General features: G+C 42.1%; 1 protein-coding gene across 5 annotated transcripts in view; it reads left to right on the top strand.

Annotated features, from left to right (window-relative positions):
- LOC139537711 (protein Aster-B-like) overlaps positions 1-27,612 on the top strand; it is a 123,341-nt gene that overhangs the window by 69,801 nt on the left and 25,928 nt on the right. For 4 of the 5 annotated variants that reach the window (XM_071339331.1, XM_071339332.1, XM_071339335.1 and 1 more), the window contains 2 exons: positions 7,934-8,174; positions 22,574-22,594. In XM_071339331.1, the coding sequence (XP_071195432.1) occupies positions 7,934-8,174; positions 22,574-22,594 (262 nt within the window). Of the gene's footprint in view, positions 1-3,487; positions 4,099-7,933; positions 8,175-22,573; positions 22,595-27,612 lie in introns of those variants that run through there. The other variant, XM_071339333.1, reaches the window with a different exon arrangement.

Raw genomic sequence — 27,612 nt, forward strand, 5'->3', positions numbered from 1 at the left:
TAACATCCAATCAAAATCTTGCTGGTCCGCTGGCTCCCAGCATTCAAACTGTTTTTGCAATACAACATTCTCCAGACCTCCCAAGGGAGGCGTGACACGATGTGATTTTGGAGGTTTGGCAACTTGAGACTATTTGTCTACCAATCAGTTCAGAGCCGTTTGACCTTGTTGTGTTGGCTCTGCTGTGTGGTCATTGAATAGAATTGATTGGACAAGAGACCGCTGGGTCATTGAACAGATGTCAGCTGTTTGCTGTCTAAAAATGGCACTGCATGGATTTTTCTCTGTGTGTGCATGTTGTTGTCAACTGACAAGGCATGTAGGCCAACATTCCACCATATTGTTAGTCCTGTTTTTTTGTCTACAATGTAGCAACTTGATTCTTCTATTGGTCTTAAAGCCGATGTTAAGCCGAATCCTGGACTATAAAATGATTCTTCAAGGAGCTTGCTTTTAAGTCCAGGAGTAAGCTTAATCCGGCTCTGGGAAACTGTCCCTTGATGTCTATATTAAATTACTGAGGATATTGCCATCAATATTACCTATTCCATATCTAGATTGCTTTTCTATCTAGGAATGGAATAATACCTTTTCTGTCAGATCTTTTTTTTCACTGCCATAACAATCCTTGATTGAAACGTTACAATACTTCACTCTTAGCCATGTTGTCCTCTTTGTGTGTCTCTGATTTAATCAACCTCCTGCAGAGAAGCAGAGAAGACACAGATATGGTTATCTATTTGGGAAGTGCATCTTTCCATTTTAAGACGATTCGATACGCATCTAGGTACATGGGCCCTGATATGATACAGGAACGATGTGTTTTGTTTGAAACGATTCTGTGCTATTCGGTTTGATTAGAGAACGAATCGATGCGTTTCGGTTCGATGCGATTCAATGCACTAGCATTGTTGCATAAACACATTAACTTTCTATTCCAAATTACAATTGGCTGCTGATGGAGCTCATGAGCTAGGGTTCTGAGCTGGATCTACTGCGCTGACTTCTATGTGTGTGTTAACATTATCTGATGTGTGGACCTCCAACCATCTTTGTGGTACCATTTGAAAGTTTACATTTGAATTGTGCTCCCATTTTAGTTCAGTTATCAGCAAAAAACAAATAAAATAGCGTCTAAGCTACAAAATATGCACATATTTAGATAATTTACTATTTAAAAAAAAATATATATATATATAAAATAAACGGTTGAGTTTGATATAATTTAAAAGCTTACAAACAGGGTTTTTTAAATTGTTGTGTATCTAACACAACAATAAAATAAAATAAACTGTTTGTAAGCTTTTAAATTATATCAAACTCAACCGTTTATTTTTTCAAATGATGAAGACATGGATTTCTCATGGAGTGGTGGGGTATGCAAAATGGGTCAACTTTGAGCACCTCTATCTCCTTTGACATTCGGGTCCAAAAAGTCATTTTCAGCCATTTCTTCCATGGGAAAACGTATGGAAAGTTTTGTTTAAATCCTACAGGATGCTGTCAAAAAAGGGATTGAATTCATATGAATTTACCCTGTAAAATAAGAATGGAGAACCTCTGTCTATGAACTTGCTTTATTACAGTGATTCTCCCAGGGTAACGTCAAAGAAATGATGGCTTGGTGTTTTCTAAAATGGCAGATGAGCCCAACTCCCACAGAGAGAAGAATCTGTGTGTACCCCGACACTTTATCTTCTACATGTAAAGTCATCATACAGTTCACTATATCGCAGCTAAAGTAGAGAGCGTATGTCTGCCTTGAAAACCTCCCCATCTACATTATATAGGCTACACCTTCACGGCTCACGATTGGCTGCATTTTGGATCACTCAGCAGTTAGGTGCTCTCGGATATGACGATTTGGTTCTGTGCGCTGAGGTCTGATTGGCTGCTTTTGGCTCAGGCCACATAGTGCTATGTGCAATAAGCAGAATAGTCCCGTGGGGATTCATATTCAGCGTTACTCAACAGAAAACAGTCTCTACAAGGCACAGTGAATGGTTGGTAATGTGGAAGCTGAAGCTATGCACTCTGAATGAAGCATAACATAGTGTGCCATATTTTTGTTTTTAAGCTACAGTACAGAATATCTCTTTGTGCTTCTGTAGGCTTTCATAATGTTTTTCCTTGTCTTTTTTATTTTCAAATAAGTCAAAAGAACTTGCATTGTGAATGTGATGAAAAGAAAACAGAATTACCTGGAGATCTATTCCTCATTTAATGCTGAGGCCCTTTGAAATGATACTTGATCACGCATGTAATTAAATTAACTTGTTTAGAGTTGATTTAATGAGCTGACATAAGCATGCGAAGAAATGTATTTTCACCGATGACAGTGCAAATTGGAGAATATCGATTGGGAATGTGTTGGGAACTTGTTTTTCCCCATGGAACACAGGCTTAGAATCGAGCTGCTTGCTTCCTCTCTGCAGGTAGCAACATCAGCCAAAGCAGGGTCATTATCATTAGGCACCAGTCGGAAGAAAGTGGACTGAACGGGGAGGGACTACCTGGACTTGTCCAATAAGAAATGCTTGATTTCGTTTTCTGTTACAAAACATTATTACATTGTTTCTATTGCGGGCCCTAATGAACATGAGTACTATGCCCTGTCCCGAAACTTGTAAACTGCAGCCCTCCTTCCTTCCTGCAATTTTTAAGACTTGAACAGGGCATTAGAGTGGTAGGTGTAGTATGGCACTTGTCAGACGGCACCTATGGTCATAGATTAACTAAAGGTCACGGCGCCATCTTTCTGAAAACCCTGTCAGTCTCATTTCAGAGTAAAATTATCTGGCTTGTTTGTTTATCTTACTTTGCACCCCCCCCCCCCCCCCCCCCTCCTCCTCCTCTCTCCTTTCATGGCTTCTGGGCCGGGGAGGATGAGGGGATAGCGGGATGAAGGGAAGGGAAAGCTTGCGGTGTGTTCTGATGCCAGGTGCTCTTTAGAGCCAGCTGTGTGCTTGTTGGGAGTCATGTCAAAATGCCCTCCCCCCCTCTCTTTGCCTCTACTGCTATGCATCCCTCTCTCTTCTCCCTCCCTCTTGTCCCCCCTGACTCTTTCTGCTTCCCAACCTATTTTTTTCTATCCCGCTGTTTCATGGAATATTAGTCTGAACATTCAAGCATATCTGAGCATGTAGTGAAAGGAATGTTGTTGTTTTTTCAACTATCCCTGTGCAAACCAAAGCCTGGAGGCCTGATTTGATATTTTCCACAAATAAAAGTTTCTGTATCGGAACAAAATAACATGTCATAGCTGGAGTATATCGCCCTCCACACAAAACATTGTTTCCTAACAACAGAGGAATAAACTTCACTGGCAAACCGGGGTGTTAATGGTGCAAAAGTGTGAGTGAGAGACGTGAGGGTTTGATGTGTGCGCGTGAATTCTTGCAGGTGTATGCGTGCGATCTTGCATGCGTGTGAGAGACAGACTACGGGAGAGGTTGTTGTGTGTGTGTGTGTTTGTTTGGGGGGAGGGGCGGATGGGCTGACAGCGAGGGTTAGGTGACGTCAGCCAGTGCGGCTCCATTCATGAACAGCATGAAAAATTGACGAGCCGGCCTCGGGAGCGGTGCTGCACCATGCAGAAGCCATTATGCAAAGCAGCTAGCATCGGCAGCCATCTCTCCCCAGCTTCAGCATCACCCACACCATAGAGAGGGAAGGGAAAGGCATGTAACGGAAGCAGGGAGAACGGGAAGAGAGAACAAGAAGCCAGGGAAGAATAGAGAGAAAGGAAGAAGGAAAAGAAGAGGCTTTGCAGTAGCCGAATAACGTGCCTGTGAATCACTGCAGAGGGAAAGACAGCGAGAAGGAAAGAGGGAGCAAGAGAGGGAGGCCATCACGGTGTCTGTTTGAGAGAGGGCGTGCTCCGAAAGCCTGTATGCGAGTGATATCGGAGGGCTAGACGGTCGTGTCTAACCCAGACCCCACACACGAACCCCTGTCTGGGATGCAACGGGAGGCATCCCCCCCGCCCGCATCTCCTCTGCCTCTCCTGTGCTGGTCACTGAGTGCTGGTCACTGAGTAAATGGATGAATGAAGCAGGTGGAAGCCAACAGGCGGGTTGAGTCCTTCATGGCTACCAGGTTAGTTCTTATCACTGCTTCGGGGGTAATTCACATTAGCATCCTCACCTTGCACTGTCTAGTATAAATTAATAGGATGGCTAATTAGCTTAGGCTAATGCTTATCAGAGCATCCGATGATGGAGGAGACCGGTTATCTCGTCTGTAGACGTGCTGGCAATGTTGTTGTTTTTTCCCCATTCCCAGCACTTCAACTAACAAGGTAACCTGTCTCCTCCGTTATCGGACGCTCTGATTAGCATTAGCCTAGCGTGAGCTAATTAGCCACGTTAGCCCCGCTCCTGTTCATTTATACTGTACAGGGCAAGGTGAAGATGCTAATGTACATTAGCATTGTAGCATCCGTGGCTATACGGAAACATCAGGGATGTCTTGCATGAATGCCCAAACTGTTTAAGCTTAACTGTCTAGCTTTAGGGCCGATGCATGTTAAGCAGAGTACAATCAAAGTGAGTGACTCGGAGCCTTAGCATTCTGTAGCACGCTAATGCTAACAACCAATAATTTGAATAGCCAACTGATAACTATGATCGCTACAGAAAGAAAATGAGAGGAGAGAGATATTAATATTCAGGAATGCTGGCTGCAAGATGCATCCATCATTCCGTATTCATATCACCTTCATTTATGAGCATATCTAAGCGGTCGGTATTGTAGCAATTCTTTGATGCATATTGGGAAAGCACCATGATTATCTTTACACATATCCTTTCCTTTAGTTGTCATGTTTTAAGCATGACAACTCACTGTCTTTGCATGCCTCAATTGATCCATCCCACTTAGCTATACAATGACTCTGTTTTGTCACAGAATAACCTGAAACATAATCCATCGTTTCACCCTTTTCAGTGTTATTAGAAGTGTAACCTGTGCTGCTGGGCTCTTGTTTTCACGAACAGGAGGAGTATGACCTTATGAAGAGTAGCTTGACCTGTGTGAACATAGTGTCGTTTGACATCAGCAAACATAGCAACAGTTGGCCTCCACTTCTCCCTCTCCAGTGGAAGTTGGGTTCAGTGTCAAAAAAAAATCTGTGTCTTTATACAAGTCTACTAGGCTCAACCTGAGATTTAGGAAATGGGCTTCACCTGTAAGTGTCCTCATCTGAATGCTGTAAAGCCACAAAGCGGATGTGTAATGACTGCTAATGGATGCCAGGACATTGTTGTTTCTAGGCACTGATCTAAGATAGTTTTTTACTGATGATAACACCCTTGAAAAGATGCAAAGGTACACACACACACACACCCTCGTCCTCCTACCCAGCTATAATAAGCATCCCAGTATGGTGTATCAATCGGTCTTCCTGTGTGTAGTCTGAAATAGACCAGATAAGGATGGATAGAGTAATGAAATGATAGATGAGAGGGTGAGGCACTGTACACTCATCCTCCCACCATCCCTTATGTAAGGCAACAGCACACACAGAATGTATTATACAATCACTTCCAACCAGGTGTGTACTGTTTCAATAATATCACTCTCACCTGCTGGAGCTAGGTGAGACACACCTGTGTGTAATTGTCTAAGCCTGTAATGTTGCCCATAGCAGACCAAAGTTCCACCAATAAGCTGTAATCTAATGAATGCAAATTAGATGTCTCAAGTGAATTAGGGAGTATTACTGAAGCGTTGTGTGTGCAATGACTCAGCAATTTAACAAGCATAGTAAAATGGCACTAGTAAATAGTAAAATGGCACTATAATTTCTCATATTGTAGCTGTCTAGGATGTATCCTATGACCTCCCTCTCTCTTTGTTGGAATCTGTTTGCTTTTCCAGCCTGAAACACAAACTCTGCTTAAATAATAGTCTTCACCCAATTCCCTTGGGTGATATAGAAAGTGAGCTGTGGAGAAATAGATGGGAGGAGTGAGAGAGAGATGTGAGAGATGAAAAGAGTGTGTGAAAGCTGATGGCAGGACACTCCACAGGGTACACTGCGTGGGAGCTTACTGTTGGGATAGAGAGAGAGAGGGGGAGGGTGAGAGGGGCAGAGCTGCTGTTCTCTCACCAACCATGAAGAGGGTTTAGTGAAGTTAGTGTTCTCTCCACTGAGCTACACCAACATGGCCAAAAGAGCCTCAGTTAACTGATATCAAATGAAGTACATCTGTTGAATCTGCCAGCACTTAGACCTGAAGATCTGGGTCTTTGTTCACAAAATATCTTAGAGTGCTGATCTAGAATCAGATTTCTTCTCTTATTCATTGATTTTAAAAAGGCAAACTGATCCTCAATTAGCAGTCCTACTCTGAGACGCTTTATGAATACGTGCCCTGCAGAGTAGACTCTAGTCTGGATAGGAAATCAGTTAGTCAATAAATTGTCCTCTCTCGCCAAGGGCAGAGACAGTGCCTCATTGATGTGCTCTGTATCAAAGACTAATCTGGCCCTCTGGAGGAAGTGAACACATTATTGTCATAGGGGAGGTTGCTGCTATCTTAAATTGTCTGATGGTCAAACAATGTAACTTGCAATGGAGTGGATGTTTTTATAGGGTCTTTGTAAGTCATGCATCATGTCAAGATTTATATTTGTCAATTGAGTACACCAGACATACTGTACTCAACAGGAGGAACACGGTCTGGATCCAGAAACATTTTTTTTTCTGCTGTTGAGAGTTGTAATAGTAGAATGCACAAGGTGCAATTTTGAAATGTTGTTTGTGCATGGGCAGTTTGCCTCTTATGTCATTCACTGGCAGACCTTAGAGATATTTATAACCTGTCAGAAATGTCCAGTTGATCAACTACTAGCCCACATTGATTTTCAGGGCATAAAATTTACTTTTTGGTCTACCAGCCAAATATTTTTTGCTGCTTAAATTACACCAACAAACCACAAATTAACAGATAAGCATGCTTTGTAATGTTTCTGAAACAATACATTAATTACTAGTAAGAAGTAACTAATGTTTGTGACCTGTCTTTTATCCAAAATATCACGACTCCAGTCATGTTTGTGCCTGTGAGATTGACTAGTAGCAGCGTTGTCTTCTCTTCTCTAGCAGTTGAAACTCAAACATAGAGAAACAACCTAGCTTCTGAACAAAACAATGTAAATAGCCAAGAAACACAAGGACAAATTCTCACTTCAGTAGATTTTTGTTTCAAGTAAATTAGACAAACTTTTATTCCTGTGCGTAGTGCATCTAAAAATTAATATTTCACTCAGCTCTTCACATGCGCACAGCCCCCAGCCAGGCTGTGTTGCAGCGCAAGGTGGAATAGGTTATATACGAAACTTAGAAAATTGCTACCGCAGCATTTATTTGACTATACATGTGATCATACTTGACTTTTTCTTCGCAAATGCGAGTGAAATGCTCAAACTGTGGAGCCCTGACCACCTGCCAACGTTGCTGGTGAAATAGACATCTTACCCGCCAATGTCAAAATCCACCTGAGGATGGCGGGTGTTCATTTTAGGCCCTGTTGATTTTGTTGAGTCACTCAGGTATCATATGAACACACATAAGACATGGGAAAATGTGTAGAATTTCTGGAAATTAGCTTTAAAACTGCAACATTTTCTTCTTAACCCCATGGCAAAAGGTGTAGAATTGCAGGAAATTACCTTTTTAAAAGGCTAAAATCTCTGACATCAACAGGGGTGTGGGGTTGCAAGGTCGGGATTTGTTACTATGCTGATAAATGATCATATCCATCCCAACCTTTTACACCCCTGTGTGACTGAACCGTCTCAAATAGTAGTTGAGTACCCCTGGAGTACACATTTGGATCTCAAGGATTCAGCCCATAAGTGCTCTGAGTATCGCAGAGTTTAAACAATTATTTTAATCATTCCCTCTCTCTCCATCTCTCACTGACAGCACTGCCAGCAATTCGAACCGGAGCACGCCTGCTTGCTCGCCCATCCTGCGCCATCGCTCTCGCTCGCCCACACCCCAGCAGAGCTTGGAGCACAGTGGTGAGAACATGGTGGAGAAGGGCCACTTGGACCCCGCCTCTGACAAGGACAAGTCCCCCTCCACCCCAGAGCAGGTGGTGCAGCGCACCTACAGCCAGTCGGTACACTCCGCCACACGCAGCAGTGGAGGCAAGAACTCCAAGGTGAGCCCATGCACCTGGACCAGACATACATTGGATATAACACACACATGGGACAAAACACAATTGTGTATAGGTGGTGAACATTTATGCAGTAACGCACATACACACACGCATGCATATCGTACACAGTACAGACACACACAAAAAATACTCCACATTACATACCTATCATGCTCTTAAATCTCCATTGCAGGAGGGTTTCCCCCATCAGTCCTGTAATCTTTGAGAAATAACCATGCTCCTACCAATAGGCAGGTGTGGACACGCCCCAAATACATAGCCTCTCTTGCCCGCCCACTGCATATCCTCTATCTTTTAATCACATCTTCACAGGACAATAAAGTTGTTTGCCTTTTGGGCCTTCTGGTCCACTGGGGCTAAAAAGTAATCCATGCTCTCACAACAGAAGAAACAGCAGAGATCTCGGTACAAATGGTTAACTCGATTACTTCATCCCAGTTGAAATGAATATACTGTAGAATGAACTTCAGTGTGGGCTGTCTGAATGAAATCGACAAGGTTCTTGTGCGAAGAATGTTTGTCTGCCACTCGGTAGTGGATTTTGAAAACCTGCTTCTAAGCGGCTAAGTATCATCGTAAGGTTCTTCTCAACCTTTTTCATATCCCATTCCATGGTGATGTTTGCCTCATTTCCACTCTCAGGGATTGACTTGTCCGTCGGTTGTCATGCCATGTTACTCTTCTGTTTTACTTTCGAGACATTGTTACGTTTCTGCACCAGCTGCACCATGTTAAAACCACTCACAATCCAAGTCTTTAACTTGAAATTCTTATGGATTTCTTTTTTCTGCCTTAGGTGTTTGCTGTTTATTTGTTTTTGTTTTGTGATTTTCTTTGTTCTTCTTCTCATGCATGCTAGTCTCACAAGCGACTTTCCAAAGTAAGCATCAATCTTTTTCTGGTCTTTCTCCTCTCTCCTTCCCGCTAGCTTGTGCTCATGCCTGGTGATCTTCCCACTATCCCTGCAATACGCTACTTGTTTCTCCTCTATGCCTCCCTACATTATGCTAAGTTAACGTGTGCCTCTATCCTGTTTTTACCTATGCTACTTTACTCTAGCTGATGAGACTGCCCAAACCACCTCTACGCTAAACTATGTTAGCCTAACCTAGCTTACCCCTTGCTAACCAACTGTATTAGCCTACCCCTTGCACTGACCTGATCTTGTTTCCCTCATGCCATGATAGCTAGAAGCGCTAACTCACTTCTTTGCCCTGTGTTTACCTATCCCACCCTGTAACACCTCTACTATTTTCTAACCAACCTTTTTATTTATTAGACTTGGTGATCCTAAACTCCATTTCTCCTTACTCTATGCTGCTCTATATCAATACCGGTTAACAGCTTTTTTCTGGAGAATCTCATTTCTATACTGCTTGAGCACATGTTAAAATGGTTAACCATCATAACCGGAAACCCTCAGTCTATTCAACATTACCCTAAATTACCATTACTTAACTTTCCATCTCTCTATCACACCACATTATCCAATCCTATCTTAAAGGTACGCTCATCAATATGTCATCATACAGCGCTGGGGACAACTTCCTGTTTACAGACAGCTGAATTAAAATCTGCCAAGACTGACACTATTAGTTTTTTACAATTTATGCACTCCTTTGAGGCATGCCCACTTTGTGAAGAGTTTAGTTGTTGTTGACGTCTGTAAGCGGGAAGTGGCCCCGCTTCGTATGATATTATATTGCAGAGTGTACCTTTTACCCACCCATCCCACATTTACCTTTCATCTGCATACACAAGGCTAACTTATTACTGACTAAAACCTAATGAGTTTACTAAGAGTAGGCTATACTAAGAGTAGGCTATACTAAGATTTTATACTAAGAGTACGTCTATACTACGAGTACGGCTATACTAAGATTCTATACTAATAGTATGTATATACTAAAGAGTAGGCTATACTAAGATTCTATACCAAGAGTACGGCTATACTAAGATTCTATACCAAGAGTACGGCTATACCAAGAGTACGGCTATACTAAGATTCTATACCAAGAGTACGGCTATACTAAGATTCTATACCAAGAGTACGGCTATACCATGGGTACGGTTATACCAAGTGTACGGCTATACCAAGAGTACGGCTATACCAAGTGTACGGCTATACCAAGAGTACGGCTATACCAAGAGTACGGCTATACCAAGAGTACGGTTATACTAAGATTCTATACCAAGAGTACGGCTATACCATGGGTACGGCTATACCAAGTGTACGGCTATACCAAGAGTACGGCTATACCAAGAGTACGGCTATACCAAGAGTACGGCTATACCAAGAGTACGGCTATACCAAGAGTACGGCTATACCAAGAGTACGGCTATACCATGGGTACGGTTATACCAAGTGTACGGCTATACCAAGAGTACGGCTATACCAAGAGTACGGCTATACCAAGAGTACGGTTATACCAAGAGTACGGCTATACCAAGAGTACGGCTATACCAAGAGTACGGCTATACCAAGTGTACGGCTATACCAAGAGTACGGCTATACCAAGAGTACGGTTATACTAAGATTCTATACCAAGAGTACGGCTATACCAAGAGTACGGCTATACCAAGAGTACGGCTATACCAAGAGTACGGCTATACCAAGAGTACGGCTATACCAAGAGTACGGCTATACCAAGAGTACGGTTATACTAAGATTCTATACCAAGAGTACGGCTATACCAAGAGTACGGCTATACCAAGAGTACGGCTATACCAAGAGTACGGTTATACCAAGAGTACGGCTATACCAAGAGTACGGTTATACCAAGAGTACGGTTATACCAAGAGTACGGCTATACCAAGAGTACGGCTATACCAAGAGTACGGCTATACCAAGAGTACGGCTATACCAAGAGTACGGCTATACCAAGAGTACGGCTATACCAAGAGTACGGCTATACCAAGAGTACGGCTATACCAAGTGTACGGCTATACCAAGAGTACGGCTATACCAAGAGTACGGCTATACCAAGAGTACGGCTATACCAAGAGTACGGCTATACCAAGAGTACGGCTATACCAAGAGTACGGCTATACCAAGAGTACGGCTATACCAAGAGTACGGCTATACCAAGAGTACGGCTATACCAAGAGTACGGCTATACCAAGAGTACGGTTATACCAAGAGTACGGCTATACCAAGAGTACGGCTATACCAAGTGTACGGCTATACCAAGTGTACGGCTATACCAAGAGTACGGCTATACCAAGAGTACGGTTATACTAAGATTCTATACCAAGTGTACGGCTATACCAAGAGTACGGCTATACCAAGTGTACGGCTATACCAAGTGTACGGCTATACCAAGAGTACGGCTATACCAAGAGTACGGCTATACCAAGAGTACGGCTATACCAAGAGTACGGCTATACCATGGGTACGGTTATACCAAGTGTACGGCTATACCAAGTGTACGGCTATACCAAGAGTACGGCTATACCAAGTGTACGGCTATACCAAGAGTACGGCTATACCAAGAGTACGGCTATACCAAGAGTACGGTTATACTAAGATTCTATACCAAGAGTACGGCTATACCATGGGTACGGCTATACCAAGTGTACGGCTATACCAAGAGTACGGTTATACCAAGAGTACGGTTATACCAAGTGTACGGCTATACCAAGAGTACGGCTATACCAAGAGTACGGCTATACCAAGAGTACGGCTATACCAAGAGTACGGTTATACCAAGTGTACGGCTATACCAAGAGTACGGCTATACCAAGTGTACGGCTATACCAAGTGTACGGCTATACCAAGAGTACGGCTATACCAAGTGTACGGTTATACCAAGTGTACGGCTATACCAAGTGTACGGCTATACCAAGTGTACGGCTATACCAAGAGTACGGCTATACCAAGTGTACGGTTATACCAAGAGTACGGCTATACCAAGTGTACGGCTATACCAAGTGTACGGCTATACCAAGAGTACGGCTATACCAAGTGTACGGTTATACCAAGAGTACGGCTATACCAAGAGTACGGCTATACCAAGTGTACGGCTATACCAAGAGTACGGCTATACCAAGTGTACGGTTATACCAAGTGTACGGCTATACCAAGTGTACGGCTATACCAAGAGTACGGCTATACCAAGTGTACGGTTATACCAAGTGTACGGCTATACCAAGAGTACGGCTATACCAAGAGTACGGCTATACCAAGAGTACGGCTATACCAAGTGTACGGCTATACCAAGAGTACGGCTATACCAAGTGTACGGCTATACCAAGAGTACGGCTATACCAAGAGTACGGCTATACCATGGGTACGGTTATACCAAGTGTACGGCTATACCATGGGTACGGTTATACCAAGTGTACGGCTATACCAAGAGTACGGCTATACCAAGAGTACGGCTATACCAAGAGTACGGCTATACCAAGAGTACGGCTATACCAAGAGTACGGCTATACCAAGAGTACGGCTATACCAAGAGTACGGTTATACCAAGAGTACGGCTATACCAAGAGTACGGCTATACCAAGAGTACGGCTATACCAAGTGTACGGTTATACCAAGTGTACGGCTATACCAAGAGTACGGCTATACCAAGTGTACGGCTATACCAAGTGTACGGCTATACCAAGTGTACGGCTATACCAAGAGTACGGCTATACCAAGAGTACGGCTATACCAAGAGTACGGCTATACCAAGAGTACGGCTATACCATGGGTACGGTTATACCAAGTGTACGGCTATACCAAGAGTACGGCTATACCAAGAGTACGGCTATACCAAGAGTACGGCTATACCAAGAGTACGGCTATACCAAGAGTACGGCTATACTAAGATTCTATACCAAGAGTACGGCTATACCAAGAGTACGGCTATACTAAGATTTTATACCAAGAGTACGGCTATACTAAGATTTTATACCAAGAGTACGGCTATACCAAGAGTACGGCTATACTAAGATTCTATACTAATAGTATGTGGTTGCAAAAGGCATCAGTGTCTTAACAGCGTCATTTGCCAAGGCAGGAAACTCTGAGTGCAGCCCAATCCAGAAACCTGGCAGTGGCTTCAGATTTAAATTATATTTTCACAAAACCGCTTGTTGCAATTTCGATGAGGCTCTCTTGTTCAGTTATCGGTAAGTGGACTGGAGGCAAGGCATGAAAGTGATAACAAATCCAGTTGTTTGTGTCATCCGTTTCGGAAAGTACCTGCGTAATTGCGCACCCAACTCACTCAGGTGCTTCGCTATATCACATTTGACATTGTCCGTAAGCTTGAGTTCATTTGCACACAAAAAAAACATACAATGATGGAAAGACCTGTGTGTTGTCGTTAATGCAGACAGAGAAGAGCTCCAACTTCTTAATCATAGCCTCAATTATTTTGTCCCGCACATTTAATATAGTTGCGGCGAGTCCCTGTAATCCTAGATTCAGATCATTCAGGCGAGAAAAAACATCACCCAGATAGGCCAGTCGTGTGAGAAACTCATCATCATGTAAGCGGTCAGACTAGTGGAAATTATGGTCAGTAAAGAAAACTTTAAGCTCGTCTCTCAATTCAATTAATGTTAATTATTTGTCTAGGCTACCTGTATTTGACATTGTGTTATTTCGCTGAACACTAGATTGTTTAATCAGAGCCGGTCCTGACCTCCCTAAGCAAAATTCTGCTAAGGGGCCCTCCTACCTGACCCGTGAGAACATGTAAACCATTTACTATTGCCACACAGTCACACCTGACACCCCAGTGCTCCCACTACAATCCTCCCTCCTTTAAAACAGTTTGCTCCATCTGTCAGTCTAAGAATAAGTAGACCTATACAGAACAGAATGAGGTATAAACAAACAATGTTTATTGAATAGAATATTTTCTATAGAATCTTAAGATAAGTGAATATTAACAAGAAATTGTAGAAAATAATAAAATATAACACTGAGCTTTGGCTCTGCTGCCTGGTAATTAGTCCAGTCCTCAAAATATTATACAATTAACTTTGTCAATACAATGTAAACAAAAGCCTATAGGCTATGGCTGCAGCTATATGTCTTAAAATAGTAAAATAAAACCTATACGTCTGTGTGATTAACTTTGGTTCCCTCTACAGCCTTGGCATTTTCAGCATGGGCACCAGTCTATCTGGACTGTCTGGAAGAAATTGAGAAAGTATGTCATATAGTTAGTTAAGCAGTCATTTACACAAATGCACTTCTGCAATACAATCTTAAATGTTAGTAAGTGTATAAACATTTGTATGTTTGAATTAAAATCTTACCATCAAAATATTACTCTTCTGCACTTTGAGGCAAAATCATCATCAATGATGTCATCATAGGACATGTGTTTCTCCACGTCATGATTTATGCTCATGATGGCCAGACCACTCAAACGTTCCTGTGACATGGAAGACCTCAGGTAGCTTTTGATGAGCTTTCATTTTGAAAAGCTATTTTCTGCCAATGCTACTGTTACTGGTAGGGTGACTGCATTTCTTAGGGCTATCCAAAGGTTAGGATAGATTTCCTCTAGGTTTTTCTCACAAAGAAAGAAAAGCAGCTCAAAGGCGGTCATCTTATCTGAAGGCAGATCAGGTACATTCTGAATGTCGTGTGCCAGATCCATTCCACTGACGTCACAGTCATCTCTGAAGGTTAAGAGTGTTTTCAATTTCCATGCAGTGAGCTTTTAAAGAGTCACTGGACATCTGAGAGGCAGTGCTGAAGTTCAGCAGCACTCCATATTTGGTTTTCACCTGGTTGAGTGTTTCAAATCTCTCATCCATGGATGTCACAGCAGAGTCGACCACAACGTTGAAGTAGTTGACTTCAAGGTTTTTCAGTGCATCTGTCCCTGGTTCATCAGGAGCCTCATAGCTGAAATGCCTCTTGCTGTTTCTCAGTCTCTTTTCTTTCAGAAAAGCCTCCACATTAATTTCTTCACAAATGCTTTTGGCTTTTATCTGGGCCTCAGAGAATCCATTTTCCTGGTATGTAGTGAGGGAGGCCTTTGCATTTGAGTTTAAATTCACTGCGATATCCAACTGCATTGAGGGGGATTGGAGGAGCTTGTTCACCTTGTTTGTCATTGTCAGTATCTCACACCATACGACACAGCAATCAAGAAGCGGTAGGACCAAACTTCCTCTGCAAGTGCTTGTGCCTCCACTTTGGCCACAGGATCGTTGATCGTCTGTCTGGCTTCCAGTAATGTCTCCTGAACCTCAGAAGCCTGATACCTGATTGCATGAACACTTTGGAGCCTACTCTCCCATCTTGTGTCACTCCATGACTTCACGGTTATGTTCACGTGTTTCTTCAAAACACTCCATCTTTGTGTGCCAGCTGAAAAGGTGAAGAGCTTTTGCACATGCCCAAAAACCCAACTGCATCTTTTGAAGATTTGGCATCATCTGCAATGACAAGGTTTAGAGTATGTGCTCCACATGGGACGAACACGGCAGTCTGACTTGTACTCCTTGGTGCTTGCCTTTCATGTTGGCCCCATTGTCATAAGCTTGCCCTCTGCAATCTTCAAATGGAATCTTCAGCTCGTTCAGCTTATCTAAGATGGCGATGGACAGATTCAAGCCTGTTGTAACCTCAACATTCACAAGCCAAGGAAGTGCTCCTTGATCTCTGGCTTTCCCTTTAAAGCAACGCTTCTCAGAATAATGGACATTTGCTCCTGGTGACTAATGTCAGGTGTACAGTCCAAGATAATGGAGAAGTACTTTGAGTCTCTTACTTGAGTCACTATTGCTTCCAGAATCTTGTCTCTCACAATCTGTATGAGCTCATTCTGTGTGCGCTTCCCAAGGTAATGAGCATGTGTCTCCATCTTTCATTTTGCTGAGATGATTTTCCATAACGTGGTCAAATGTTGCCAGTAATTCAACCTCGTTTAGGAAGTTTACATTATCTGGTTGGAACAGTTAGTTTGAACCCCTGATTGCTATGTTTCTTTCAGCCAGAGACTGGGTGATACTTATTAAACGTGTAAGGACATCCCGCCATCTCTTTCTTTCAGACTCCAAAATGGTCATTTGTATCTGGTCAAGAGTCTGTCCCCGACTTAGGCGCAGATCAAGTTCTCTCCACTTAATCATATTGTTTGTGTGTTCAGGACTACCCTCATGGTGTTTCAGAATGGCGTTGATATTTGACCAGTCATTCACGCCTTCCTTTATTATTTTGTAGTCTTTTGTAGAAAAGAGCTAACAGCAAAAACAATTCAGTGTTGTTTTTGATTGAGTTTGAATGCCAGCTCCTGGTAATCTTCTGTAATAAGCCTGAATGGAAACCTCTTCTAGACTTGTCTTTAGGGTAAGAAAAATCCAGTCCTGGTTAGAACGGACCTCTGCGCACTAACTCAGTCCTCATATAGTCTGTTAAAACTGGGGGCAATCTGGGTCATTTGGTGGAGCAGCAACTGTTCTATTAGGGTCTGAACTGCTTGTATCTGATGCTGGCTGTACACCTCTGGTTGTGCTAGTACTGGCTGAGGCTGCCTGTACTATACCTGGGTCTGTGTTAGTACTGGCTGAGGCTGCCTGTACTTTACATGGGTCTGTGTTAGTACTTGCTGAAGATGGCTGTATTGTATCTGTGTTAGTATTTTGCTGAAGCCAGCTGTACTGGGTCTGTGTTAGTACTTGCTGAAGCTGCCAGTACTGGGTCTGTGAAAATATTTGCTGAAGCTGGCTGTACTGGGTCTGTGTTAGTACTTGCTGAAGCTGCCAGTACTAGGTCTGTGTTAGTATTTGCTGAAGCCGGCTCTACTGGGTCTGTGTTAGTATTTGCTGAAGCCGGCTCTACTGGGTCTGTGTTAGTACTTGCTGAAGCCGGCTCTACTGGGTCTGTGTTAGTATTTGCTGAAGCCGGCTGTACTGGGTCTGTGTTAGTACTTGCTGAAGCCGGCTCTACTGGGTCTGTGTTAGTATTTGCTGAAGCCGGCTCTACTGGGTCTGTGTTAGTACTTGCTGAAGCCGGCTGTACTGGGTCTGTGTTAGTACTTGCTGAAGCCGGCTGTACTGGGTCTGTGTTAGTACTTGCTCAAGCCGGCTTTACTGGGTCTGTGTTGGTACTGGCTGAGGCTGGATGTGCTGGGTCTGTGTTAGTACTGTCTGAGGCTGGATGTGGATCAACTGAGTCTGTGCTTGTACTGGCCGATGATCCAGCATCTCCTCTACTGAGAAACTTAAGCAGAGCACCTGTAAATTATAGATAACAATACTATTATTAATTTTATCAGCTGCATCAAGCCCATTCAAACTGTCTCACCCAGATTTCCTTTTATACATTTTCAAATATAAAATATTATTTATACTATGGCTTGGCTGAATAATTGATGGTTATTATTTACTGAGAGATGTGCATCCATATTTCCCAGTATGCACAGCTAATCAACTTTTTAAATTCAATATATAAATCAATAGTCAATGTCAATCCATTGCTTTCCATCTTGCATAAGTCCAGAGTTGTAACTAAACCTTGACTGAGAGACTAGATAATCATTGTCTTGTTTTAAAACCCTATGAGGGGTGCCATCACACCCATATATTTTCTGGACTGGTCCCCACAGAGGTTGCTACTGGAAAGTGAGAGGTTCATTTCGTGCACGCGCATATGAACAAATGTTCACGTGCAACGCGTTTATCTTTTCCGAGCTGCAGTTTGTAAACATCGTTGCCCGTTTGCGTTTATCCAACGTAATAAATAGTTGTATTTCACTCTCACTTTTGTCAGGCACAAAGTCACATAACACAACCCTGGAAGTGGCTGGCAAGCAAGCAAGACACAGACAGACCAAGAGATGCACTGCCCAGCTAGGTTTGCTAGACAGACAGACTAGAGAGAGATGCACTGCAAGCTTGCACATCAACTTAATGTTAGTTATTTGCTGACATCAAACTTGGAGAGGAGAGAACACAAGTTTACCTGATTTCTGTTCCCGCAATTCACTCTCATGGTGGTTTTTTTCCCTCTCATTTCGTGACCAGAAGGATAGTTCAGCTTCATCCTCTTATTCAAGTTGTAAACATTGACACCCGCTTTGACACGAGGGGGAGGCCGGGCCCATGCGTAATTTGCGGGGCCATACGCAAGTTGCCTAGTGAGCGTATAGGGCCGCCAGGCTCTGGGTTTAATTAGATTTTTGGCAGTGAAATGAGGCTACTCAGGCGAGGGGGGGAAAAAACTAGCCCAGTTGGAAAATAGAAATGGACTGTTTGAAAATTTGAAGATAAAAAAAAATATAAACATTATTTGGCGTACCTCCGACGGCATTGCGTACCCCAGTTTGGGAATACCTGCCTTACACTATTCTATGGACTTTGTTATCCTAACCTTCTTTAACTTCTTGACTTTGCCTAACCCCTTCTAAGGGTTGTGTTCATGTTTTTTTACAACGGAAATTTGTGTTTCTTATTGAACAAGGCCAGGTAGTCCCTGCCGGTTTCGGTGTGTTTTCTTCTGTTTGATGCCTAACCAACATGACCCAGCCATCCTACCCTACTCTAACACTTTCCTGACAGCATCATCCATTCAAACATGATCCTCTATGTGCTTCTCTGTCTGAAATGTTCTGTGTTACTGGAGAAGTTAACACTAGATGCTGATCTTGGGTCAGTTTAGCATTTTCCCCACTAATGGTTCAGGTTAGGATTGGGGGAGGGGAAGCAGATCCTAGATCTGTACCTAGAGAGAAATTCACTTTAGCGCTACTGTTCATGCTGTTCTTTAACTTTGATGGAGTACCAAACTGTACAAGTCTCTTCTGTGGTGTTTTGTAGCATTGCTGTGGTACCAGGACAAATCCCGAACATTAATATTTGAAGGCATGTAGGCACACACACACACACATGTAGATATTGTACACACGGATGCCCACGCACACAGCTTCCCCTCCCACCGACCACCACTAGTTACTATTACTTCCTGAACAAGCTAACTATGGAAGAGGAAAAGCTTGACACTTTATTCAGACAGTGAGGAAATTAGGTGGAGAGACAGTCAAGTGGGAGAAACAGTGGGAAGGGTGGATGCAGGGATTGAACCCTGATCTCTGGTGGGGAATTGTATATGTGACATGTACTGGGGAGTGTTACCACTACATGTCTCTGCACGTGGAAGGGGAAAAGTAATAGTCTCAGTCACCATTGGTCAATATCCTCTTAGTTGGAGCTAGAGGCCTTCACGAGTCCAAAAAGTTGTACCCATTCTGAAATGGACCTGGGGCTTTTCCAATAAATCTTAACATAATCACTAGTTAACTACACATGTTTAATGATATTACTAGTTTAACTAGCTTGTCCTGCATTGCAAATAATCAATGCGGTGCCTGTTAATTTATCATCGAATCACAGCCTACTTCGCCAAACGAGTGATGATTTAACTAGCGCGTTCGTGAAAAAAGCACTGTCGTTGCACCAATGTACCTAACCATAAACATCAATGCCTTTCTTAAAATCAATACACATGTATATTTTTTTAAACCTGCATATTTAGTTAAAAGAAATTCATCTTAGCAGGCAATATTAACTAGGGAAATTGTGTCACTTCTCTTGCGTTCTGTGCAAGCAGAGTCGGTATATGCAGCAGTTTGGGCCGCCTGGCTCGTTGCAAACGGTGTGAAGACCATTTCTTCATAACAAAAACCAGAATTTGCCAGAATTTTACTTAATTATGGCATAACATTGAAGGTTGTGCAATGTAACAGCAATATTTAGACTTATGGATGCCACCTGTTCGATAAAATACGTAACGGTTCCGTATTTCACTGACAGAATAAGAGTTTTGTTTTCGAAATGATAGTTTCCGGATTTGACCATATTAATGACCTACGGCTCGTATTTCTGTGTGTTAATTATAATATAATTAAGTCTATTATTTGATCGAGCAGTCTGACTGAGTGGTGGTAGGCAGCAGCAGGCTTTAAGCATTAATTCATACAGCACTTCCCTGCGTTTGCCAGCAGCTCTTCGCAACGCTTGAAGCACAGCGCTGTTTATGACTTCAAGCCTATCAACTCCCGAGATTAGGCTGGCAATACTATAGTGCCTATAAGAACATCCAATAGTCAAAGGTATATGAAATACAAATGGTATAGAGAGAAATATTCCTAATAATTCCTATAATAACTACAATCTAAAACTTCTTAACTGGGAATATTGAAGACTCATGTTAAAAAGAACCACCAGCTTTCATATGTTCTCATGTTCTGAGTAAGGAACTTAAACGTTAGCTTTTTTACATGGCACATATTGTACTTTTACTTTCTTCTCCAATGCTCCAAATTGACATGTTTCATTATTTATTTGAGACTAAATAGATTTTTATTTATCCATTATATTAAGTTAAAATAAGTGTTCATTCAGTATTGTTGTAATTGTCATTATTACAAATATATATAACGGCCAATTAATCGGTATCGGCTTTTTGTGGTTCTCCAATAATCGGTATCAGCGTTGAAAAATCATATTCGGGCGACCTCTAGAACAGACCCGAGGACAACGAGACCCATTTCCATATAGACAAGTCCATTTTTAAGCTACTTTATTAACCGGAGCCGATAAAGCGTGAGGGAGAGGAGGTATAGGGAGTTGATGCTCTAACAGGGGCTGTGCTGTGTGTGTAGGCTACTGTAAGTGTGAGTGACACGGTGCAGGGCGGAAGGAGGGAGGGAGGGAGAGACGGCCACCAACCATGCCAACTCTTGCTATAGTTAACTAATAGCCGCCATATATGGGTTGTTTATCATCCAATATGATTACGTAGTACCAGTCTTGACTGCATCAAACTGGGAGAAGCTAGTTATGCTAGCTAGTTAGGCTAATTGAAGTTGCTCATCCTACAATTACAAACAACTCCATTCAGAATAGAAAGTAGCAGCCTACCTGTTGGCTCTTGGTCGTTGTAGCCTATCCTTCTACTTTAACTTTTTTAATTCCATCTTCCATTGATTTAGATATCTCCCAACTTTTGCCACACAATGCCTGTAGCCTATTGCTGCTTTGATGACTTGATTGGCCAACAACAAGCTACATGCACCACTCTCGTGAAAAGCAAGAGCAGCAGCATAAATCATAATGTCTCTCTCTCTCTCTACTGCAGCAGTCGCATTCAGATCTGTACGGGTCCTTCCGGACAAGTCAGTTTAAATGACCAACCCCAAGACCCGTGAAAATCATATGAGATTCGACGTAGACCCGTGACATTATTTACAATTCTGGATCTATATGGATCTATATGAGTGTTTTTAGAACTGTGGAATGTAAAGAACACCTCCTACAGTCCATGCCAATGGCCTCCCATCAAGAAACCACACCTCACAGTTCTACTCAGGCCCTTGATTAATGTTGATTTCATCCCGATGAGCAAAGATAAGCCCGAAATGCAATGATACATAATCCAAAGGATGTTGATGGTCGGTTGTTTCATGTGTAATATGGATGGTTAATTTGTAATGTCATTATTATTGCACAATTGAAGGCAGCTAGTTGTAAACTGCTGTTATGAGAGGCCTTCATACAGATGTAGGATGCACTATATTCCCTATATAGTGCAATACTTTTGAGCAGCCCTAATGGGTCCTGGCCAAAAGTAGTACACTATAGGGAATAGTGTTCCATTTGGGATGCAGATTTAGTCTTCAAGTCTACTATAATATAATATATGGACAAGATACCTTCCTGTCAATAACTTAACTTTTGAGGGTAATCTTTTTTCCCCCAGTTATATGTAGCCCATTGTTGCCCTCTTCTGGCGTATATATGTATTGACTTTTATATCAACTTACTTACTTTTCTAATGTTTTTGTAAGCAGTAAGACTGACAGTGAGTGGGATACTTCTGTACAGGGTTGGAGTAACTGATTACATGTAATCTGATTTACAAAAAACCCACCTGTTACCAGCTAACATATTGTAATCAGATTACAGATACTTTTGAAAAACTAGATTACTTTTTGGATTAATCAAACATTCAGAAAGGATGTTTATGAGAAAAAAAATACATTTATATGACACCTTTCTGTTTTCTCAGTGACATTCAACTCAGCATGGAAAAAGGCGCAAGTTTGAGTTTGTTTCTGTGCCAGTCTGACCAACAGTCAGAGACCACTATGATGACACACCAAATGCTTTTAATTAATACTTTTTGTCTTCTAATTACTTTTAACGGGAAAGTAATCCAAAAGTAACAAAGTAATCGGATTACGTTACTGAGTTTGTATTATCCAAGAGTGACTTTACTGACCTACCCAACCCTGCTTGTGTTTAAGGTGTGAAAGCTTTTTTCTGTGTATTTTTGTTGCCCTAGCACTAACCCATATCTCATCTTTCTCTCTTTTTTTGTCTCCTTCTCCACCTTGATGTTCGACTCTTGTTTGTGAGCACAGAAAAGCCAGAGCTGGTACAATGTAAGTCTCTACCTCTTCTCCTACCTCTCCTTGGTGAGCTATATGTAACTGTGGGTGATGTTTTGCACGTTCCGATGGCACAGTGGGTTGGAGCAAGGTGCTTGCAGTTATAGGTTTGATTCTCACATGGGCCACATACAGTATAAGGGAGGGTGTGTGTGTTTGTTTGTTTGTTTGAAGTTGCTTGGGAGAAAAGCAACTGTTAAAAATACCATTATAACCATATTATATATTTCAGTGATATGGGTAGGACCGGTGTTCATGTTATCAGACTGTGTTGCACTTTGTCATTTGACTGTTGGCTGTTGCAAGGTTTAGGTCTACCAGAGAGTTTATACATGTTGGGGTATCACGCTATACCTAAGCAGCATTTGAAGACCGATATTGGCTGAGCATGAGAACAGTTCAAGTTTTTAACAATGTTGATTTGCAACCGAACAACAACCCTAAACCGACATGAAGCAGAAGGTGTGAAGTACATTTTCCCATTTTAAAATCAGATTTCTGAGGAGGGCCATCTCATGGTGAATGATTTTAGGAAGTGCTGTATGGACACCTTTGCTTCCTTTCCATATATCATTTTAAAAGAGAGCACATGGGGAAACCAATAGAGCCAACAGTTGCTATGCAGATTTGAAAAGTCCTGCCTGTGAAGCACTTCCCCTACAAATGGTCTGTCAACACATTCCTGGTAATGAAGGGTTTCATATGAAATTATGAATTAACTTTTTTCCAAAGAAATTAATGAAAATCAGAGGCTAATTTAAATTGGCGCCAAAATGAATCATGAAATTGTCTTCAGTTGTGATTCACATTGCTCCATGGTGAATAGTGAATACACATTTAACAATGCAGTTGCCTGGTGTGATTTTTTCCCAATGGAAATGGAGAGATATTAGAGACAAATGGCATTCAGTATGAGGAAGTTGTTCAGTCACGTCGTGTGTGGGTGGGTGTGCATTTGCACACCTTCGTGTGTGCATATATGCTTGTGTGTGTGCTGTCTGTATTTTTACAAGTATGTGTGTGTGTGTACGTTTGTGTATTGACTTTTGTGTTTGTATGCACTTGTGTGTGCGCGTATGTGGGGCTTTTGTTGTATTTGGTTGCCTCTTGACTATAACCAGGGCCTGTGTTCCCTGACTGTAACCAGGGCCTGTGTTCCCTGACTGTAACCAGGGCCTGTGTTCCCTGACTGTAACTAAGCAGTAGCTGACAAAAGGCCGATCTCTGATTTAGCCAAGCGGACAAAAGGCCGATCTCTGATTTAGCCAAGCGGACAAAAGGCCGATCTCTGATTTAGCCAAGCGGACAAAAGGCCGATCTCTGATTTAGCCAAGCGGACAAAAGGCCGATCTCTGATTTAGCCAAGCGGACAAAAGGCCGATCTCTGATTTAGCCAAGCGGACAAAAGGCCGATCTCTGATTTAGCCAAGCGGACAAAAGGCCGATCTCTGATTTAGCCAAGCGGACAAAAGGCCGATCTCTGATTTAGCCAAGCGGACAAAAGGCCGATCTCTGATTTAGCCAAGCGGACAAAAGGCCGATCTCTGATTTAGCCAAGCGGACTGTTGATCTGTGGACCAGGGCTGTGTCCCAAATGGCACCCTATCCCCTTTTTGCTGTTTCTAGTTTATGTCAAAAGGCTGCAGTATATTATATGAACATGACTGTGTATTATTTTAATTCTCATGTACTCACTCTAATGGTATAGGCCGTGTTCATTAGGCGCCATTTAATCTGACTATGGATTAGTCCAATAGGAAATGGTTGTTTCTGTTTTCAGTTGCGTTACATTGTGCCAGATTTAGTTATTGGTGGTGCAGATAGTGAGTCGTGAGAAGTGGGATGTGCTTCCTGTTTCTGAATATCAACAGGAAGTGTGAATTAGGGACATTGTTTTTAGGTGTCCATGGAACACATATGGGAGCCTACATCTGTACCTAACATTTGGTGCTGTCAGTCATGTTTAGATTTAGGCTACCCTTTGGTGGTAAAGTAAGACTAGGTTTACACTCCACCTAGCGTTATCCTTAGCAAAACATCACTGATGCTTGAGTGAAGTTACAGATTCTGGCATACACCGAAATCCCAGCGCAGAGCCCTCCTTGTGGTGTGCAGTGAAGTCACAAAGCAGAACTTCCTAGAGCCGCTATGGAGTGCCCCTATAGTGGAGTCTAAGTCCAGCCGAACCAAACTCCAGGGATTGAGGACAGTATGACGGGATGCCTAACTAGATACAGATGAGGTGTTTCTGAACCTAACAGTTTGGCCTGTAAAACAAAACCACCATATGACTGAGCAGCTGAGAAGCTGTTTTAGGTCTAGTTTCTATATTAGGATCCCTGTTAGCTGTTCCAGAAGATGTTCAGCTGCTCTTCCTGGGTCCACAACGTCTTGTGTTTACTGTTTACAGGCTATGTGGATAGTCTTCATTATGACCATGAGCTCATTAAAAAAACAGACCTATCCAGACAGCCAGAGAAAGGAAAGGAAAGATACAGGGTAAAATAAAAAGGGTTAAACTAGGAAGGTGCCGTTTCACTGCATGATAGTCCTAATAGTTCCAGTTAATAGATAGGCTACAGTAGACTATGGCTGCCCGTCTATCATAGGGTTGTTCACACACCTTAGAACCTGTTGTTCCAGGGGCAATGGATCTTGACTTCAACCAATCTATCATTGGCAGTCTTAAGACCAGGAAGAGGTTAGAAGATATGAGTCACACTGGTATAAAGGCTGTAATCCAACACCCAAGAGTCATGTCCAGTAGTGAGAAAACATTTTAAAATAGAATGAAATGTGGAGGTACTACTTAAACTTGTCCAATAAGACACACTCATTTTTGTTTTCTGTTGCAAATGTTTTGCTACAGTGTGTCTTAATGAACTCATCCCTGGTTCCTTTGGGTAATGTCAGCGAGAGACTGCGAAGTCTCAGACAGATGTTTGTGTAGGGGGAGACGAGGATGGAGGGGGAGAGCCAGGATGTGATGCAGGAGTTGGGTTGGGAGGGCAGTGTAGCTGTGTGAATCACCTTTCTGGTATGAGAGTAAGGGCCTCCCACGCCCATAACCCAAATCAGCCCTGTGAGAGGGTCTTTGGAGTTCATTCACCCCATGATCTGAGATAGAGGGAGAGAAACAGCGAGATCTGGCTTGGGCCTTGTCCTTGGCCATGCTACAATGTTTACACCATATGACACACGCACACAATGGGTTTTTCTGTTCGCTGCTCTCTCTCTCGGCATACAAAACCTCTGAATTAATGTTTGCCTCCCATACTTTTCCTGGAAGAGAAATTTATTTATTTATTTGCATTTTTGCAGGATGAAAGCTCTTGACGCACCATCGTGTTTTCAAATGTAAAAAAAAAAAAATATTATACTTAGTAACAGTAATAATATGGCAACTACTGTCTAATAATGAAATAATAATAATACTTTTTTTTAAATAACATAAATTAACAGCATAAAAATGTTTTGTCCAGCTACTCATTTGTATTTATTAGTGATCCCCATTAGTTCCTGCCAAAGCAGATACTCTTCCTGGGGGCCAAACACACCAAAGCACCCACATGACATATAAAACAACAGATAAAACAGTGAACTATGTGTTCTGAATGAGCTAAAGATAAAACAGTACATCTATATAACATCCCTACACCACCACATATCCACAACACAACATGTTTAATACCACCATACAACAATACCACAATGTGTCTGTACCTTTTTGTGTGTCTCTTCAGTCCCCGCTGTTCCATAAGGTGTATTTTTACCTACTTTTTAAATCTGATTCTACTGCTTGCATCAGTTACCTGATGTGGAATAGAGTTCCATGTAGTCATGGTTCCATGTAGTACTGTGCGCCTCCCATAGTCTGTTCTGGACTTGGGGACTGTGAAGTGACATGTCTTAACATATTTCTTAACTAAATATGCAGGTTTAAAAAATATATACTTGGGCATTGATGTTTATGGTTAGGTACACGTTGGAGCAACGACAGTCCTTTTTCGCGAATGCGCATCGCATCGATTAAATGCAATGCAGGACACGCTAGATAAACTAGTAATATCATCAACCATGTGTAGTTAACTAGTGATTAAGATTGATTGATTGTTTTTTATAAGATAAGTTTAATGCTAGCTAGCAACTTACCTTCTTACTGCATTCGCGTAACAGGCAGGCTCCTCGTGGAGTGCAATGTAAAGCAGGTGGTTAGAGCGTTGGACTAGTTAACCGTAAGGTTGCAAGATTGAATCCCCGAGCTGACAAAGTAAAAATCTGTCGTTCTGCCCCTGAACAAAGCAGTTAACCCACCGTTCCTAGGCCGTCATTGAAAATAAGAATGTGTTCTTAACTGACTTGCCTAGTTAAATAAAGGTGTAAAAAAAAAAAACGGTGTCCAAAAATACAGATTTCCGATTGTTATGAAAACTTGACATCCGCCCTAATTAATCGCCCGTTCCGATTAATCGGTCGACCTCTAACATACATATTTACTAATATCTTCACATGGTGATGTTTCTATTAGTTCTTAACATTTGAAAAAGGACTTTCTTAAATTCACTGGGATTTTAATGCCCTGTTTTCTATAGGTTAATGATTCCAGTCAGTTGGGTCTTTGTATCTGAAACATCTTACTCCAACCTCATGATGTACCCTTGGCATTTCTAATTGCTGCTGTTGTTGAAAGGACTAGTGTGAGTCTTGTAAAGGACTAGTGTGAGTCTTGTAAAGGACTAGTGTGAGTCTTGTAAAGTTAGGTGTTCCTTAATATATACAGTTGATACATTTCAAAATAAATTGGTACCAATGCAGTTGTCTTCTGTTTGGGAGGGACAGCCCATTGAGTTATTCAGACAGTGTGCAATGATGTCTTATAACGGCATCCAAGAATCAATCTGCAAAGATTGTTATGAATGACAAAGTTAGGTCTTGGTTGTGTTTTAATAGATGACGTCACCATAGTCTAGGATAGGAAGCAGCAGTTGGGTTACTAAGCTACTAAATTCACA

This window comes from Salvelinus alpinus, chromosome 13 (assembly GCF_045679555.1).
Source record: "Salvelinus alpinus chromosome 13, SLU_Salpinus.1, whole genome shotgun sequence".
Lineage (NCBI taxonomy): Eukaryota > Metazoa > Chordata > Actinopteri > Salmoniformes > Salmonidae > Salvelinus > Salvelinus alpinus.